Raw genomic sequence first — 18,164 nt, 5'->3', positions numbered from 1 at the left:
AAGAACTGGCCTGCTAAAGCATAGTTTAACCCCTGGAGGTGCCAGAAAAACCAAATCATTGTAAGACTAAAAGCAATGATTTTATACCTTTAAGATTGTTCTTTTTTTACCCACTATTGTCTTCCCGTTTCTTACCTTGGGAATTTTTGGATACCAGTACGGGAATAGGATCAAACTCATCATCAGCTGTTTTTTCTGTATCATCCGGGATATCAAAGCCCGTTAGGAGGTTAGTATCGTCTGCAGCGTGCGAAGGAGAAAGAAAGAAGCGGGAAGCTCAGACAGCGAAAGAGAAGCTAGTTAGCAAATTTATACAAAAAGCCAAGCAAGGGAGAGGACTATGGGGAGACACAAGGTGTATGAGTACCGTGGACAACACAAACATGCTAAAAGGGCAAACCAGGTACTAATTGTCATTAGTGGCAGCTCTTGCTCTGCATATAAACAAGTGTCATGAGCTAAATGACTTCCAGACAGAAAACTTCAAGCCAGTCCAAAACTGTTATTTTAGTTCGGGGGAAGAGAATCGCCTACAGGCCTCATTTTTTCACAGGGAATCCAGAAACCAAATCACTGGAAAAATGTTCAAGGCTCTTCTACCTACTGTGGTGATAAACATGGGATCTTCCTTTGCCTGCTGCATTTTTTACTTATATAGAATGCAACTGGATAGACTTTGCCGTACAGGGTAGTACTGCTAGGAGATCCAATGAGGAAATACGCCTGTGGAGCCTCCAAGAAATCTACAGAGCCAGCAGCTGATTTAATCAACCAGCATCCACTCCAAAAGGACATCTGCTCTTTTGAGAATGGGTTATGTTTTATTTAGCTAAAGTGCATTGCCAGCAAAAAGATTCTGAATAGATTATATAAAAAAGTTATTAAAAAAGTGGTAAAGTTAGCAACATATATGTATTAAGCAGCTTGTGTGCTCTAGCACCATCCGATTGTCACCAGTCAGTATAGTTTCTGCACGATCAAGTTACCATCTTGAGGTTTAACTACTTGAAGGAGATAAGCGCTATGGTATGTGTCCTTTTAGAAAGTATTGTAAAAGCAACATATAACATGTAAGGTACACACAAAGTGAAATGAAGAGTAAGAAGATGACATCTACGTACTTCCAATATATCACACGTGCAGACAAACAAATCACCTGTACAACACTAGTCTACATCTCTCTCACACACACACACACACACACACACACACACACACACACACACACACACACACACACACGTTCAAATTCTGAAATTGTGCCCAAAAATAGTTTTTTACACTGGCAACACTACAGGCACAGACAATACTAGGAAAACCGAGCAAAAGGAGTATGGTATCAAGCAAACTGACCAATTTTGAGTAGTGGTTACTGGTCCCACTCTCATATGTACCAGAATATTTGGAAGACTACATATTTTCTGATAAGCCAGAACTGTAAGATCACCGTTACCTGATGTGCATCACTAGTGGTATTACTGATATGATATGAAGAATTGGTTAACAAAGAATTTACAAGATGAATAATAACAAATAGCAGATTAGTTGTTCACAAGAAACATGTCCCATGTTTTTGAGTTATACATAAAATGAAAACGTGCTATAACTTCAGTTGTGTTCCAGTTGTAATCTACATTGCACATGGTTTACTTCCTGCCAGCATTTTTTCAGTTATATCTTATATAGCTATAATCTGAATAAAGGAGCAACAGAGACACCATTGAACAGCATTATTCTGAGTATGGGGGGAGCCAGTTACTTCATTAGGTACATGTTAGGGTTTACAGAGATTAAACAAATCTTCCAATATAAGTTGTACACATTTATCTGCTGACGTCTCTTCTCTACAGCTGTTGAAAATATAGAATTTATACAGCTTGTCTGAGCTTCAAAAGGGGTTGTAAACCCTCAAGGTTTTTCACCTTAATGCATTCTATGCATTAAGGTGAAAAACCTTTTGTAGTGCAGCTGCCCACCAGAGCCCCCCTTTTACTTACCTGAGCCCGATTGTTCCATCGACGGGGACGAGCAAAGCAAATACAGCCACTGTCTCTAGTCCTCATTGGATAGATTCATAGCAGCAAGAGCCATTTGCTCCCACTGCTGTCAATCAAATCCAGTGACAAGACAGCCGGAGGGTGGGGCCAAGTCCTGCTGTGTGCGTCAATGGATGCGGCAGCAGGACTCGGGAGCGCGCCCACACGAGTGCCCCCATGGAAAGCGGGTCTCCGTGGGGGGCACTGGAGAAGAGGAGGAGCCAAGAGCATCACTGAGGTACCCCAGAAGAGGAGGATCAGGGCCGCTCTGCGCCAAACCCTTGCACAGAGGAGGTATGACATGTTTGTTATTTAAAAAACAATAAAAACCTTTACAACTCTTTAAAAAATCAGGGACATTTTGCGGCGCTCAGTGAGGAGAGCTTAGAGCTAATTAGAGGGGAGGGAACACCCCCCCCCCCCCCAAGCACACAGGAACAGAGCTAAGACTGTCAATCACAGGCGCTCCCTCCCGTCACCTTTTTTCCCTCTTGGGGGTCAAGAAAACATGATAGAAATGCCTCATGCAGATAGAGGAATGAGGCAGCAGACAAAAATCACACCGTGCTCTGAACTGAGACAAGTACACCCTATAGAGGGATGTGGTTTATACTTCTTGTCAGAGGTTACAACAGCTTTAAGGTTTAATTTTAACTTATGACTGTACAGACTGAGTAGTAAACCAGTCAGGTTGGAGTTTTGGATTTTTTCACTTCACAATATGGTGCCCTGCAGTGCACAAAGTGCCATACTCATGATATACAGGTATAGGTGCATCTAGAAAAAAAATAAAAAAATAAAATAAAAAATGGACTATCATCAAAAGTTAATTTAGCTCAGTACATTCATTCAAAAGGTGAAACTCATTTTATATAGGATTCATTACACACAGAGTGATATATTTCAAGCATTCCTTTCTTTTAATTGTAATGATTATGGCTTACAGCTAGTGAAAACCCAAAGTTCAGTATCTCAGAAAATTTGATTACATAGACCAAGAAAAAGATTTTAAATACAGAAATGTTGGCTTACTCAAAAGTATGTTCATGTACAGTATAGTATGCATTCAATACTTGGATGGGACTCCTTTTGCATGAATTACTGCATTAATGTGGCATGGCATGGAGGCGATCAGCCTGTGGAACTGCTAAGGTGTTATGGAAGCCCAGGTTGCTTTGATAGTGGCATTCAACGTGTCTGCATTGTTGGGTCTGGTATCTCATCGTCCTCTTGACAATACCCCACAGATTCTCTATGGTGTTTAGGTCAGGCGAGTTTGCTGGCCAATCAAGCACAGTAATACCATGATCATTAAACCAGGTATTGGTACTTTTGGCAGTGTGGACATGTGCCAAGTCCTGCTGGAAAATTCAATCAGCATCTCCATAAAGCTGCTCAGCAGAGGGAAGCATGAAGTGCTCTAGAATTTCCTGATGGAATTCTGTGCTGACTTTGGACTTGATAAAACACAATGGAACAACACCAGCAGAAGACATGGCTCCCCAAATCATCACCGACTATGGAAACTTCACGCCGACACTCATGCAACTTGGATTTTGCGCCTCTCCCCTCTTCCTCCAGACTTTGGGACCTCGATTTCTATATGAAATGCAAAATTTACTTTTATCCGAAAAGAGGACTTTGGACCACTGAGCAACAGTCCAGTCCTTTTTCTCCTTAGCCCAGGTAAGATGGTTCTGACATTGTCTCTGGTTCAAGAGTGGCATGACACAAGAAATGCAACAGTTGTAGCCCATGTCCTGGATAAGTCTGTGTGTGAATCTCCCCCAAATTCTCAAATGGCCTTTTCTTCAGAATCCTCTCAAAGCTGTGGTTATCCCTGTTGCTTGTGCACCATTTTCTACCATACTTTTTCCATCCACTCAATTTTCCAATAATATGCTTGGATACAGCACTCTGAATAGCCAGCTTCTTTAGCAATGACCTTTTGTGACTTGCCCTCCTTGAAAGTGTCAATGACTCTTCAGGACAACTGTTAAATCAACAGTCTTTCCCATGATTGTGTAACCTACTGAACCAGACTGAGAGACCATTTAAACTAAAAGGATCAGGAAACCTTTACAGGTGTTTTGAGTTAATTAGCTGATTAGTGTGACACTATGAGTCTACAATATTAAACTTTTTGCAATATTCTAATTTTCTGATACTGAATTTGGTGTTGTCGCTATCTTTAAGATTTAGTCATCAAAATTAAAAAGAAAGAAATGCTTGAAATATATCACTATGTGTATAATGAATCTAAAGAATATAGGAGTTTCACTTTTTGAATTAAATTACTGAAATAAATGAACTCTGATGATATTCAATTTTTTTTTTTTAGATGCACCCGTATATCAGTAAATGCTCCAAGAGTTCGGGTCTATGGATATATAGATGCAAGGACCTAAGATCATTTATGCAGATACAACAAAACCCTGGTAAAACCCCCATTTCACCTAACATTCACAAACATATCTCAGGGTGATCTACCTACAGAATGGAGCTGGTATTATCAGCAGTGAGCAGATAGGAAACTGTGGCCGATAAAGATCTGGAGGACATCTATGACCTTTTTGTCCTTCACATATTCTTTTTATACAAATTAGTTTAAAAAAAATCTACATGTGAAAACCCTGATTAAAAATCAGTTAGTAATATATGTAGACTTCTCCACATTAAAAAGAATAGGAATTTGTCAGATTAAAAAAAAAAATCTCAGATTAAAAAACAAAACACGATTTGGATTAGAATCCTGGGCCAGAGGGAGCTGGAATCCTGTGAGTGCTAGTGACAGTAGCTTTTGGCAATTTACAGAATATTTACCAACTCCAGTTATTAAAAGCAGCCATTTTAGAATCAAATAGGTGTTGCTGTACATGCACCAATACTGAGGGACATCTAGCTTTTCTGTTAATTCAGTGATTGGACATTTCATGCCACTAATGTACAAGCAACACAATGGCACTATTTCAGCATAGAATAATAAAACAAAAATTCATAGTAGCCTCTTTCCTCTGCTGGTTAATACAGAAGTTCTACCTGTAGCTGCTTTACTAAAGTGGTTGTAAACTCCCTTCCATTAATTATGCCTATAAGGCTTACCTATAGGTACTGTAAATATCTCCTAAACGTGCATGTTTAAGAGATAGTTACTGTATATGCAGCTGGTGATGTGACTGGCGGCTCCCGAGCACGTGCGTGGGAGTGACGTCACGTGACTCTAGCCAGTCACACAGCCGGTTCCGCGGACTCGGCAGGAAGATGGGTGATGCATACTAGCACATTATGTCTTTACTTTGCAGGTCAAAAAAAAAGCCAGGGAGGTTCACTTCCTCTTTAAATATACCCTGTCATCAAGTTAAAAAAAACTGCACAAAGTATTGAAAAATCAAGTAATTAAAACTAATTTTAACATCAAGAAAGTTAGCCGGCTTGCAGTATTTTCTTTTTAATAAATGCAATGTGCAACGTGCTATAACATTTGACTTCAGGAAGAGTCAAATCTGTAGAATAGCCTTCTGCCTCCTTCTACATCACAACCCTCACCTCTTCTGGGAGTGTCTACTTACACTATGTTGGCTGAGCTCCTCTACCCCCCTCCCCTCCCTAAATAACCTTTTATGTAGCCGAGGGGAGGAGTGAAGGAGAATATGATAGAGAGTCACTTGGATAACAGCTCCAAGTCGGCTGCTGACATCACATTCAAGATGGCAGTTCACATTCACAATGGAGATTTTTAAAAGGTATATAAAGCATAAAATAAGGTATATGCAAATAGTTATATGGAAGATGTCATGGAAATGATTAGTCTGGAGACAAGGTCACTAAGAATTTAGAAACCTAAATGAAAGAAACTTAGAGGAAAAGCTTCCTTTAACACGGGGCCTCCACCCTGCTCCTGAATACATCTCACAGCAGTATACTGTAACTATTTAGACATAAAAGTACTTAGGCTGGCCATAGAAAGTTCAAATCTCATTTGGTTCAGCACGAACCGGCTGAGATTCAAACCATGTTTAGGCCGGCTGAATGTACCCAATTTGACCGATCAACTTGGGTACAACCAGCCTACTGGATTTTACACGCGAGTATCGCTAGTGGATGTTATAGCCCACTATTAATAATCATTGTGTTCTCCTGGCAGGTTCCCTCGTCCCCCTAGCGAGAGAACACAATGGCTCGGTGGGAGTGATTTCCCCCTCAACACAGACTGTGTTGATGGGGGAATTCCTATTTGCAGGAAAGAAAATATCTGTGGTTATGGCCGGCCTTAGACTGTAATTATTTCTAAATCATTAAACTGCAATCCTAGATTTCGCCTTTAAAATAAATCTCCTATCAGATAATTCAATTAGGCAGTTTAAAGATGTTATATTAAGTGTAGTACCCTACAGTCACCCACCTATTGCAGCTGAAGGTGTGATCTACCTGGTTATACCCTCATGAAACATGACTTAATGCTGCAGATGAACACAGTTTGCACGTTAAGATAGTTTCTCCCCAGGACAACAGATTCTATACCTATAGATCCTACACAGAAGTTTTGATGCCATTCCAATTAAATAATTTTGTTGAAAAAAATAGTCATCTGGTCTTGCCATAACTAACTCACAGATAGAAATCACACTCGACAAGCTTGTCAAGAGTCCGACTCACTAAACAGGTTGCATGACATGGAAACGGCACAATTAACGCATACAGCTATACCATCATACACACAGATAACGTGTGGAATGAAATGTAAGAAATATGACGGCTTCTTACATGTACATTAAAAATTGTTACCTGCAGATGTTGGAGCAGAAAGAGTTACAGGAGCAAACTCGTCAAGAAGGTCAGCCGCAGGGTTAGATAAAATAGAATAGTCAAGAAGAGAGTCCTCCCCAGTGAGAGAGTCTGGAGATCCCAAAGTGCAGCATTAAAAAGATAGCAGTATGTTAGTAAGAAAAAAAAAAAAAAGGGACTAATGAAAGAGAAATGACTCTCTTTCAATTACAAATGGGATGTTTAAATTGAGATACAGTGTCTGTAAGTAGGTCAGTACCAACACTCACAATTATATAAAAATATACTTTTATTATCGATATCTAAAAAACATATCTAAATTGCATAAAAAAAAGGCCACAGATGAATACTTGACAGTTGAATACTTCAGAATGCAGTGTTAGCCAACATGTTTCACAAAAGATTGTTCATCAGGGCAATTCAGGGCAATTTCTTTATTACTAACCTCTGGGTGTAGGAAACAGAGCTCAGAGAAAGAACATTGTCCGCTATAGAATGTTATGTCTATTAGTCCTAGCCTACTCAGATACAGTATACGCAACCTATGCACCAAAACGCCAAGTGGGGCTTCAAATAACACCTCTCTAATAAGACACATTCACATCTGCCCCATGATAACCAATCTATTCTTCCATGTAAGAAAGTCACCCAAAAACTCCAAGTGTAGAGGGTGCCGATCTGGCTTATCCATATCCACCGCACGGAACTGCTAATTAAATCAATAGCCAATTATGGTAAAAGGCAGGAAACCTTTTATGGGTTCCTCACAAAACGGACCTTGCTCCAGCTTTTGTATGCCATTAGATCTTCACTAAATACAGATTAGAGCAGCAGTTTCGTTGCAATCGCCTTCATGTTTCATAGCAGCCAAGTAACTTTTGAAACTAGTTACAGTAATTTATGTTTTTTCTTTTAAAAGACAGGTTTTCTTTAACCTAAGGTGGATTTGTACCATTTCTCACCATTCATTTTCAACATTGTTAAGAATTAAATCCATGCTATCTATTTATGGACCTACAACCCCCGATTGAGAGGCTAATTTTTTTTAGGAAAATATATATAGAAATAGAAAATATATCAGAAATACAACAACCAACCATTGGCTTATGAATGCTGATAATTTAAGTGGATAACACAGATTATCTCGTTGCAACTGCATCAGAAAATTAGTGGGATATATTAGGCAGCAAGAAGTTGATGTGTTGAAAGCAGGAAAAAAAAAAAGAAAGAGCATCACATTTTTGTTTTTGTGTATAGGGCTGTGTAGCCACAGACCGGTCAGGGTGCCAATGCTGACCCGTGTCCACAACCAAAAGCACCTACAATGGGCACCTGAGCATCAGAACTGGACCACAGAATAATGAACGAAGATGGCCTTGTCTAACGAGCCATGTTTTCTTTTACATCATGTGGATGGCTGGTTGTGTGTGTGTTGCTGAACTAGGGAAGTTCAGAGAAATATTCCCAAATGCACACGTTCCTGAAAATGGCTGTAAGGTGAATTGGTGTTGTAATGACCACAAGCTGGAAACACGAAGAACAAAGTCTATGTCAACAGCATACCAAGGATCTCCAAAAAGGGTTTGACACTGACGTTCATATCACAGCATGTCTCGCTTACCTGATGAAGGGGTCCTGCACAGCCCCAAAATGTCACAGTTTTAGCTGTGATGCGTTCGTCAAATAAAGCGCTGGACCCTTTTTGGAGATCCTGGTGACACATCCTTTATTTTATGCTTTCCTGGGGAATAGATGGAAGCACTACGAGAAGAAGTTAAAGAGGAAGTAAACCCTGATGAGTTTACTTCCTCTTTCATTCCCTGCAAAGGTAAAGCATAATGGACTACTATGCATCGCATAGTAGCCCATTATGTGTCACTTACCTGACACAGGAGCCAGCGAAGTCACCGCTGTCCCCTGTAGTCCGGCGCATCCATCTTCTCGGTGGGTCTCGCCGCTCCGCCGCAATGACGTCACTCCCGCGCATGAGAGCCGCCACGCGCGACATATTCGCCGTTGACGGTGCCGCGCCCAGTGCACCTAGGCGGCGCTGTCTACGGCGCATGCGCCGTAGACAGCGGTGCCTGTCTTTTGGCAAATATCTCCTAAAGCGTGTAGGTTTAGGAGCTATTTCTTGGACCTACGGGTAAGCCTTAATCTAGGCTTACCTGTAGGTCAAAGTGTGTTGTAAGGGTTTACAACCACTTTAAGCCGACAGAGGCAGTGTGATCCTTTGGGCAAGGTTCTGCTGAAAAACTTAGGGTTCTGCCATTCATGTGGTTGCTACTTGACACGTACTACCTACATAAACTGTGACAAAGTACACCCCTTCAAATAAACGGTAGTCCAAGATGACAGTGGCTTCTTTCAGCCAGATAAAGCACTTTGCCACACTGCAAAACTGGTTTAAGAATGGTTTGAGGAAGACGGGGAGGTTCATTTACTAAATGCAAATATAATGTGAACTGCAAGTGCAGTTTTTCTACATCTGAGGGGAAGCTCTAAAATGAAAGGAAGCTCTGCTGATTTCTATCATCCAATCATGTGCAAGTAGAAATGTGTTTTTTTTGTTTGTTTTTTTCCCTTGCATGTGATTGCGTATTCTTTGCAAAGTGAAGCTGTACTGAATTTACTAAGCTCTGGAACAAGTGCACTTGCAGTTCACAGTATACTTGCTTTTAGTAAATCAACCCAAATGAGTTTGGGACATTGACTTGGCCTCCAAATTCTTCAGATCTCAATCCAATCGAGCATCTGTGGGACATACCGGAAAAACCAACTCCCCCACCTTGCAGGACTTAAAGGGTCTGCTATTGTTGGCTTAGTACCAGATAGGTCAAGTTGCATCCATACCTGCAAAAGTCAGGAATATTTTGGTGGCAAAAGGGGAACCCACTCAATATTAGGTGGGTAGTCAAAGTAATGGATGATCGGTGTACGAATCCTATACATGTCAAAGATTATAGTCAACATTTCCATAGCCTGCCTAAAAATATGGCTTTGTTGGATGAGCTAGAGCTAAGGATTCAATACAAAGATGTCACTAGCACTCATTTATGTAACAAAAAAAACTAGGAAAATGTAAGCTTTTGCCCAAAATTAGCCCAGCTTCAAGCTGTTGCACTGTATGTCCAATAGTTTTTGGACCACTGACCATCATACATATATGAGCTAGTTGGACTTCCAACTGCCCTTCCTTTGCAGCTTTAACTTCTTCTGGAAAGGCTTTCCTCAAAATTTGAAGTGTGCCTGGGAATTTGAGGTCAGACTTATGGAGCCAAAAAGGACCACATTCAAATGTTGCCACAAGGCTGGAAACACCCAATGGTCCACAATGCCCTTGTATTGCAATGGCATTAACAATACCACTATAAAAACCAAAACTAAACAAAATAGGAGGGGTGTCCACATACGTTTGACCATATAAAGTATTTTTTAAAATGAGAAATCATTATAATGTATTTTTACAGTGTTTGTAAAGAATAGAAGAAATTACTTGGCTCTCTGTGGCAAGCAACTATCTAATTTCACTTTTCTCTACTTTGGAAGGATTTGCATCTGGGTAATGGGCTGAACATTCAAAGAAATCCAGCATCTATGCTGAGAGCAAAAATCACGGTTAACAAGCCCACCACCAACCTGTACGATTTGAAGCAATGGAGTCAGCCTGGGATGAGAGGCGCTGGGGCATAGGAGGCTCAAGCCCTGGAATGAGGCTCTCCACCACAGGTTCAGTTTTTCCTGGCACATCAAAGAAAAATTGCGGCAGAACACCAGCGTAGTGCAGAAAGAACATGGAAATGACAGAGAAGGGAAATAGAACACAAGAAAATAACATGAAGTTTGAAAAAGATCAACAGACCAATTAGTGATAGTACAGATGGACAGATGTTTTACAAAGAGTTTTTTGTAATATTTATTATAAAAGTAATAGAGGAACACAAAGCTAGTGCGATATGTGACACCGATTTTGATAAACCAACACATCAATATCTGGTTCGATGGATGTAGTAGCAAATTTTCTATGAATTCTCAAAGTGCTCATCAGATATTTTGGTTCTAATTTTTCCCTTTGTGTGCTTCATCCTTGAAAATAATTGCTCACAAATATAGGTGCTACCAAAACCTGATGACATGAGTAAGGACGGGTGATTGTGAAGAGTGGGAGATTCTTCTTTGGAAATCTTATAAAAAGTCCAGTAAAGACATACTGCAAATTTTTTCTTTGGCCACGAGTTCACGCAGTGTAAACACATTTTAACATTTTTAGGTAAGTTTACGATTTTGTGTGGGGTCACATTTATAGCTGTATTAGGCCACATGTTGCCCATGGGCCGCAGGTTGGACACACATGTCCTAAAGTTACACATTTTAGGTTCTTAATTTAAAATTTTGTAGATGTGATCCTGCTCTCCAAGGACCACACTTTAATTCTATAGGAAATATCAGCAATAAAACACCATCCAGGTTTCTAAAATTTCCACCATAGCTTTAAAGAGGAAGTAAACCCTGATGGGTTTAGTTCCTCTTTGTCTCTCTGCAAAGGTAAAGCATAATGGGCTACTATGCATCGCATAGTAGCCCATTATGTGTCACTTACCTGACACAGGAGCCAGCGATGTCACCGCTGTCCCCTGTTGTCCGGAGCACCCATCTTCTTCCGGGTATAGCTGCTACGGCCACTCACAGCGCCAGAGCAGTGATGACGTCACTCCCGCGCATGCGCACAGGAGCTGCCACTAACGGCATATCGATAGTGCGCCTGCGTGCTGCTGTCTACGGAGCATGGGCTGTAGACAGCTGTCACTGTCTTTTAGTAAATATCTCCTAAACCGTGTAGGTTTAGGAGTTATTTCTTGGACCTACAGGTAAGCCTTAATCTAGGCTTACCTGTAGGTCAAAGTGGTTTGTAAGGGTTTACAACCACTTTAAAAGGTTATGGAAGATACATTAAATGCTGCCTAATGTAATAAGTTTTCACAGATGAAGCTTTAAAGGTTTCAGATTATAGGAAAGCAAAATATTTTTCTATTTTTCTATTTAGGGCCAATTCACACTGCAACGCAGAGTATCAGGAGAGGGTTACCGCTCTGTGTTGCTGGCTGCGCTAGGGGGGGGGGGGGGGGGGGGGGTAGTGTGGTCCACGAATCATTGCATCATACTGCTCCCCCCCTTTTTTTTTAATGAGCTTTAGGGTGTACAAATTGTAGACTTCATTCACTGCAATGTCCAGCAGCATTATGTGCTGCCTAACATTGCAGTGTAATTCGGGCCAATGCACTACAATAAAATGCAGCATGTCTGCATTCTATCGCAGCACTAGGCTGCATTGCAGTGTGAATGGGACACACAGGAAACAATTTACTGTGTGTCCCTGCAGTGACAGGCGTTTTACCATGCAGTAAAATGTCTGTCACCACACAGTGTGAATTGGCCCTCAGGGTGGTAAGAGGAATTATTTTCAAATGCACAGCTTACTATCCAGACCAGTAATCCTATAGAAAATACTACCAACTGCCATTCGGCTACACTCTTTTGCCTACATAGGAGTTAGAACAGAATGGTCTGTATATATGCATTTTTACATAAATAGCTTTGAAGGTCCATTTGCATGTTACCATTGCATTAAAATGCATTACATCACACACTAATGTGCAGAAAATGTATTTTAAATGGGCTGCCAATGCACTACAATAAACAGAATCAAAATTTTCCTTAAATGCAGTAAACCGCCATGCACGCAATGTGCATTATGTTGCCCCACAACGTGAATGTGTTGTCCGCTACTATATTGGTGCATTGGGTGCCACTGAAAATCAATAGAAGCGCAATAAAACACGGCATAATACTCTGTGTGCTGTGAGTTGAGTTAACGCATGGTAAAATCGTGCATTTGACATTAATGCACAAGAACGATTAAGCCATAAACATTTTTAATAGCTTAATGTCCTAGCTGCCTGGCTGTCAAAACAAGAACTCAATAGGCACAGCCATAGCGAAGCGAGAACTACTGAACTATATTCTTGTTGCAAGCAGGGGGTCTCCAAACTACTTAAACAATGGGGCAGTTTACTACTTTTCAGACTTTAGGGAGGCCAGACAGTGGCTAGTGAGTAAAAAATTCCACAGCATCAAATAGGAGTCGACAATGTCTCATGCTTGGTGGTAAGTGGTATTTAAAAAATGTATTAGTGGCAGGAACAGTGCACCATCGTTGGTGTCAGTGGGGGGGAATTATGTCCTATTGTTGGTATCAGTGGTATGCAATGACAGCCTACATTTTCTCTTTTTTGGATAGAGCTGAGCTACATTAAAAGGGACCCTGAAAGGTCTTCAAGTGTTCCAAGCTAGCATGTCCCCTGCAATAGAAGAAGCAGCGTATATTCATCGCTCCAGTGGCACGTCTCTCTCACCTATATTCCAGAGCTGCTATCTCAAAAAAACCTATTTAGGATTCAACACTTCCAGGAGTGTCCCCATCACACCCTGGTTCCTGCCATCGGCCCTACACATCACTGCAAACTACCATCAACCCTACACGTCACTGCAGAGTCCTACACTGAGGTAGGGATCAAAGCAGGGGTCCCAATGCGGCGCTCTTGTATACCTGGATATAGAGGAATCGATCTCTCCATTTTACTTATGCAGCTACCGAGTGCCTGTGGGAGGGATGAGGAGGAGAAGCGGGCTTTCAGCAGGAGAAAAATTGAGATTGATTCCTCTATATGCAGCCGTCCCTGCCATTCCTCCCATCCAGTTTCCTTCTGCTGCCCCTCCTGTTCTCTTCAGCACCCCTGTGCTCTTTCCAGCCATCCTCCTCCATGCCACTCTGCCGCGATCCCCTATCCTGCTGGTTGCTGCAGGGAATGTGTCAAGATGAAGAGTGGGAAAGGGGTCCGTAAATTTGTAATTTACCAGCCACTTCCTTCTCTGAAGGGAGAGTCAGTATGAGTATCGATCACAGATCGACTGTCCATTCATAACTGAGGCATAGTAAACTGCTTCAGTTTGTGAATGAACGGGAAGCTCTGTACAAGGTAAACAGAATAAAATAGCAAAAATAAAAAAAAAATACTACTGACAGCAGTGGTGGAACTACCAGGGATACAGAGGTTGCACTTGCGGCTGGACCCTGGCGTTCCGCCGTCGGGCTCAGAGGCAGGGTCCCTGGCTGGGGATCAGGGGGGCCCTTCATGGTTGCTTGCACCAGGGCCCTGAAAGTTCCAGTTAAGCCACTGGACCAAAGGGAGGTACCAGCATGTGTAAGGGAACACAGGCAGCTGACATTCCTGAGAGTTGAATGCCAAAGAGGTTTTGTGAGGCTGAAAGTCCAAAACAGAGAAGTATGAGAAATGGCATACCAGAGATATGAGCATACATTTTTCTCTTTAGCAGGGACCTGACAACTTTAAGCATTTAGAGACCCGAAAGGTTCTCATTAATAGCAACTATGTCTTCTGGCTTAAGCTTAGGCAAAGTTTTAGGTTAGTCAAGTGAACAAAAGGTTTTCTGTTGTCTATACTAAGGAGGCACACTTTAATATCAATCATGAACTGTCTAGTCTAAGACCCCCATTTCTCAGTATTTACCATTCACAGCCTCGGAGGTGCTCCCAAAGGGATCTGCCAGCTGTACAAGGTGAGGAAGCAGAAGCTGGGGCTCTGGAGATTTTAGACCCTCAATCAATTTCTCTGGGTCAGGCAAAAAAATAAATAAAAAAAAAGAGAGAAGGGTGGGAGGATACAAAAGAACATTTATAAGTAGGCAGCAAAGCTTAGGAAATAACATACATTTAAAGAGGCAAAAGGGAATTTATAGAAAGCCAGGTAATAGTGCACTGAGCGCCATTTATCAAACTGTATGTTACATACATTTTCTGTACTGACCTAGAGAACTCATTTAGGTTCAGCAATTGTAATCCTTAGCAAGTTTAAGGACCCATTCACACTACTGCGCTTGGGTAAAGTAAAGCAAACATGACTGAAAAGTTAGCACGATGGGGGGCCATTTATATTGACAGGCACCCCAAAGTACCTTTCTAAAGGATGTTGTGGTGTGGTACTACATGTACCTCCTTTGGTAAGATTTAGTTGTGTTGGGTAGTCCATTCAAAAGTGCATGCGTTAATGCACTGCAATGGTGTGAATGCAGTAATAAACCCAAAAGAGAATATTTATTATATTGTAGCTTGTAAAGCCATATATGTGATGGCTGCAATCGTTTTTTTTAGGCTCTCTTATTTTCACTTGGTGATCCAGCCAGTAAGTCTGTCAATTTTCAACAAAACAAGCTGTCCTGCAGATGTAGCAGATAGTAGTAAATAGTTTGTCTTAACACTATAACAGGGGTGCTTACAATGATCCCAAAAGGAACAAAAAACTTTTTGTTGTAACTACTTATAAAGTGTTAGCTGGAGTTTGGCTTCAGTTTGTTAGTATATCTAAATCTGCTAGTACATCCAACACTCCCATCACCCTAGACAGACAATGCTGCTGTCCAAATGTGCTCCTGGCACTCTAATACAGGAGGTGTGTTACTTGCCAGATCACCAGATGAAAACACTGGGAAAAGGACAAGTTTACCTTTAATAACATTACATCTATTCAGGATGCATCACGTAAGAAGTTGCTACTGTGATAACAGACCAGGGATATTCTCCCCCACCCTGACCCATCATTCATTCACAGACTTTTGTGAATGAGAAACCACAAGCCGTGTCAGCTTGTAGTCTTTATGAACTACCAGGGTGCTGTTGAGCCCTCTGGGTAGTTCATTTATGCTCCGTGTCATTGTGTAACTGCCTGTCTGTACAGGGTAAGAGCAGACAGCTTAGACAGTCTGCACGAGCCTTGCATTGCACCCATGGGTGTAATACATACAGGCTTGCAATAAAAAAGTAAAAAATAATTTAAAAAAAGTTATCCTTTAATAAAACAAACAAATTCAGCCACCATATCGAATGATCGGTAAGCCACAATATAATAGGATTTTTTGTACTCAACGTAAAATCCTTTTCTCTGCAATTCACAGACTGACACAGATCCTCTCAGCCATTGGGTTGTTATGCCACCTTTAAGAGAAGACTAGGCATAACATGTTATGAAAAACACAGAACTTTTAGGTAACAACCCCCCAGACTGCCATGCAGCCTCAGTACGTCAACAAGCAGTATAAAGTAAAAAATAGGAGGGGAGGGTGCTGTGTCAGTTGGTGAATTACAGAGAAAAGGATTTTACGGCGAGTACAAAAAAATCCTATTTTCTTATATTCACCAACTGACACAGCTTCTCTCTTAGCCATTGGGACGTCCCCAAGCAGCGCCAAAATGAGGAGTGGGAAAACAGCATAATAACTTCCACCATGGCGTGTGAGAACTAGTATAAACTTTACCCACAAAAACGACAGTGTGTGGAATAACCACCACAAAAAAAAGGGTGCTCCTCAACAGACTCTACCCTCAAACCGCACCAAAACTACTGTAACAAATGCAACAGTGCATTAACTTAAGGGTACCGCATTTTTTACCAAAAAATAAATTAAAAAAAAACAGGAATTTTTTTTGTGTGCAATTGCAATTATACAGCCACCTGCAAAACTTTGCGGCCAAAGCAGGCATCAGCCGATGCACTGACAGCTACCTTGTAGAATTTTGTAAATGAACAGATGACCAATTCACCGCCTTACACTCTTGAGCGACAGACGCTTGATGTCGGAAGGCCCACGACATTCCGATTGCCCATGTGGAGTGGGCTGTGGCCGGAAAGGGGGGCACCTGCCCCTTCAAGGCGTAGGCCTGTACTACAATCTGTCTGATCCACCTGGAAATGGTGGCCGACGAGACCGCTATGCCTTTCTTCGGACCAGCCACCGAAAAATAATAAGGAGTCTGAGTTCCGGAAGGGAACTGTGGCAGACAAATACAACTTCAGAGCCCGAACCACATCCAGGGAATGGAGGTCCACCTCCTTAGGATGTGTCGGCTTAGGACACAGAGATAGTAACACAATGTCTTCATTGATGTGAAACGCCGAAACCACCTTTGGCAAAAAAAGAAGGTTGCACCGCCTTATCCTTGTGGAAAACCAGGTAGGGAGACTTGCAGGACAAGGCCTACTGTACTGACTACAATGGTCTACTACTTGCTGAAGAAACAGCAGGACCCTGGATATAGAAAAAGAGCACAGATGCCATCCTTTCTCCTCACACATGGAGATGTAAGCCTTCCAGGTACGATGATATAATCTTCCGATAAGATTATTTCCATGCCCTCAGCATAGTTGGGATAACAGAGTCCAAAAGACCCCAGAGATCCCAGTTCCTCAACACCTGGCTCTCAATAGCCATGCCGACAGAAGGTCTTCTCGTAACGGCAGTCCCAAAGGGGCGTCTCTCACCAGGCGCACTAGGTCCGCGTACCAGGGACGCTGGGGCCAATCTGGGGCAATCAGTATTTACTGGAATCCCCTTGGCCTCCACACTACGGAGCAAACGTGGTAACAGTTTCAGTGGAAGAAAGGCATAGATCAGCTGGTACTGATCCCACTGAGCCACCAGCGCATCTGCCCACGGATCTCTTGTCCTGGACACGAATCTTGGCACCTTCTGATTGAGACGGGAGGCCAGAAGATCCATGTCTGGTGTGCCCAACCGCAGGCACAGTAGCCTGAACACCTCCGGATGCAACGCCCATTCTGCAGGGTCCAGCATTTGGCGACTCAGTCTGCCTGCCTGTTCTCCACACCCGGGATGTAATTTGCCGACAGGGCCGGTACATGTCGCTCTGCCCACCGAAGTATGTGAGCGACCTCCTGTGTGGCGGCCGAGCTTCTTGTTCCTCCTTGGTGATTGACGTATGACACAGCCGTGGGATTGTATGACTGGATTCTGATCGGACGCTCTCGCAGTCTTATCGACCATGTGGAGAGGCATAGCCTGATCACTCAGTTTGATCTGCACCTTGGATTCCTCCGCAGACCAGAGGCCCTGGGTCGACTGAACGACCATTACTCAACCCCAGCCTGATAGGCTGGCGTCCGATGTGAACGACTTCTGGTGGCTGAGGTCCCCGACACTTCTGTCCGGGACCTCAGCCACCAGAGCAGGGAATCCTTGATTAACTAGCTTACCTGAATCTGCTGATCCAGGGACAATGGAGATTTGTCCCATTTTGTCAAAATCTCCTTCTGTAGGACTCTGGTGTGGAACTGCGCATACGGTACTGCCTCGAAGGAGGCCACCATGAGTCCCAGGACTCGCATGCAGAAGCGTAGTGATAACCACTTGCAGGTCATCAGCAGTTCCACCACGGCTCAGAGTCTGCAGCTTGTCTGAAGGGAGAAACAC

General features: G+C 42.3%; 1 protein-coding gene across 5 annotated transcripts in view; it reads right to left on the bottom strand.

The window, feature by feature from the left end:
• Positions 1-18,164, bottom strand: part of AAK1 (AP2 associated kinase 1) — a 196,088-nt gene that overhangs the window by 35,025 nt on the left and 142,899 nt on the right. For 2 of the 5 annotated variants that reach the window (XM_077469460.1, XM_077469464.1), the window contains exons 17-18: positions 14,411-14,512; positions 10,461-10,562 (exon numbers count right to left, since the gene is read on the bottom strand). The exons of 1 other annotated variant lie outside the window; for it this stretch is intronic. In XM_077469460.1, the coding sequence (XP_077325586.1) occupies positions 10,461-10,562; positions 14,411-14,512 (204 nt within the window). Of the gene's footprint in view, positions 1-135; positions 241-6,821; positions 6,933-10,460; positions 10,563-14,410; positions 14,513-18,164 lie in introns of all 5 variants that reach the window. 2 more of the 5 variants (XM_077469463.1, XM_077469465.1) reach the window with 2 other exon arrangements.

Source organism: Lithobates pipiens, unplaced genomic scaffold (assembly GCF_037356315.1).
Source record: "Lithobates pipiens isolate NorthernLeopardFrog02 unplaced genomic scaffold, aLitPip1_a1.2 Scaffold_8, whole genome shotgun sequence".
NCBI lineage: Eukaryota > Metazoa > Chordata > Amphibia > Anura > Ranidae > Lithobates > Lithobates pipiens.
The sequence above is the reverse complement of the archived record's forward strand: the minus strand, read 5'-3'. Positions and strand labels throughout refer to the sequence as shown.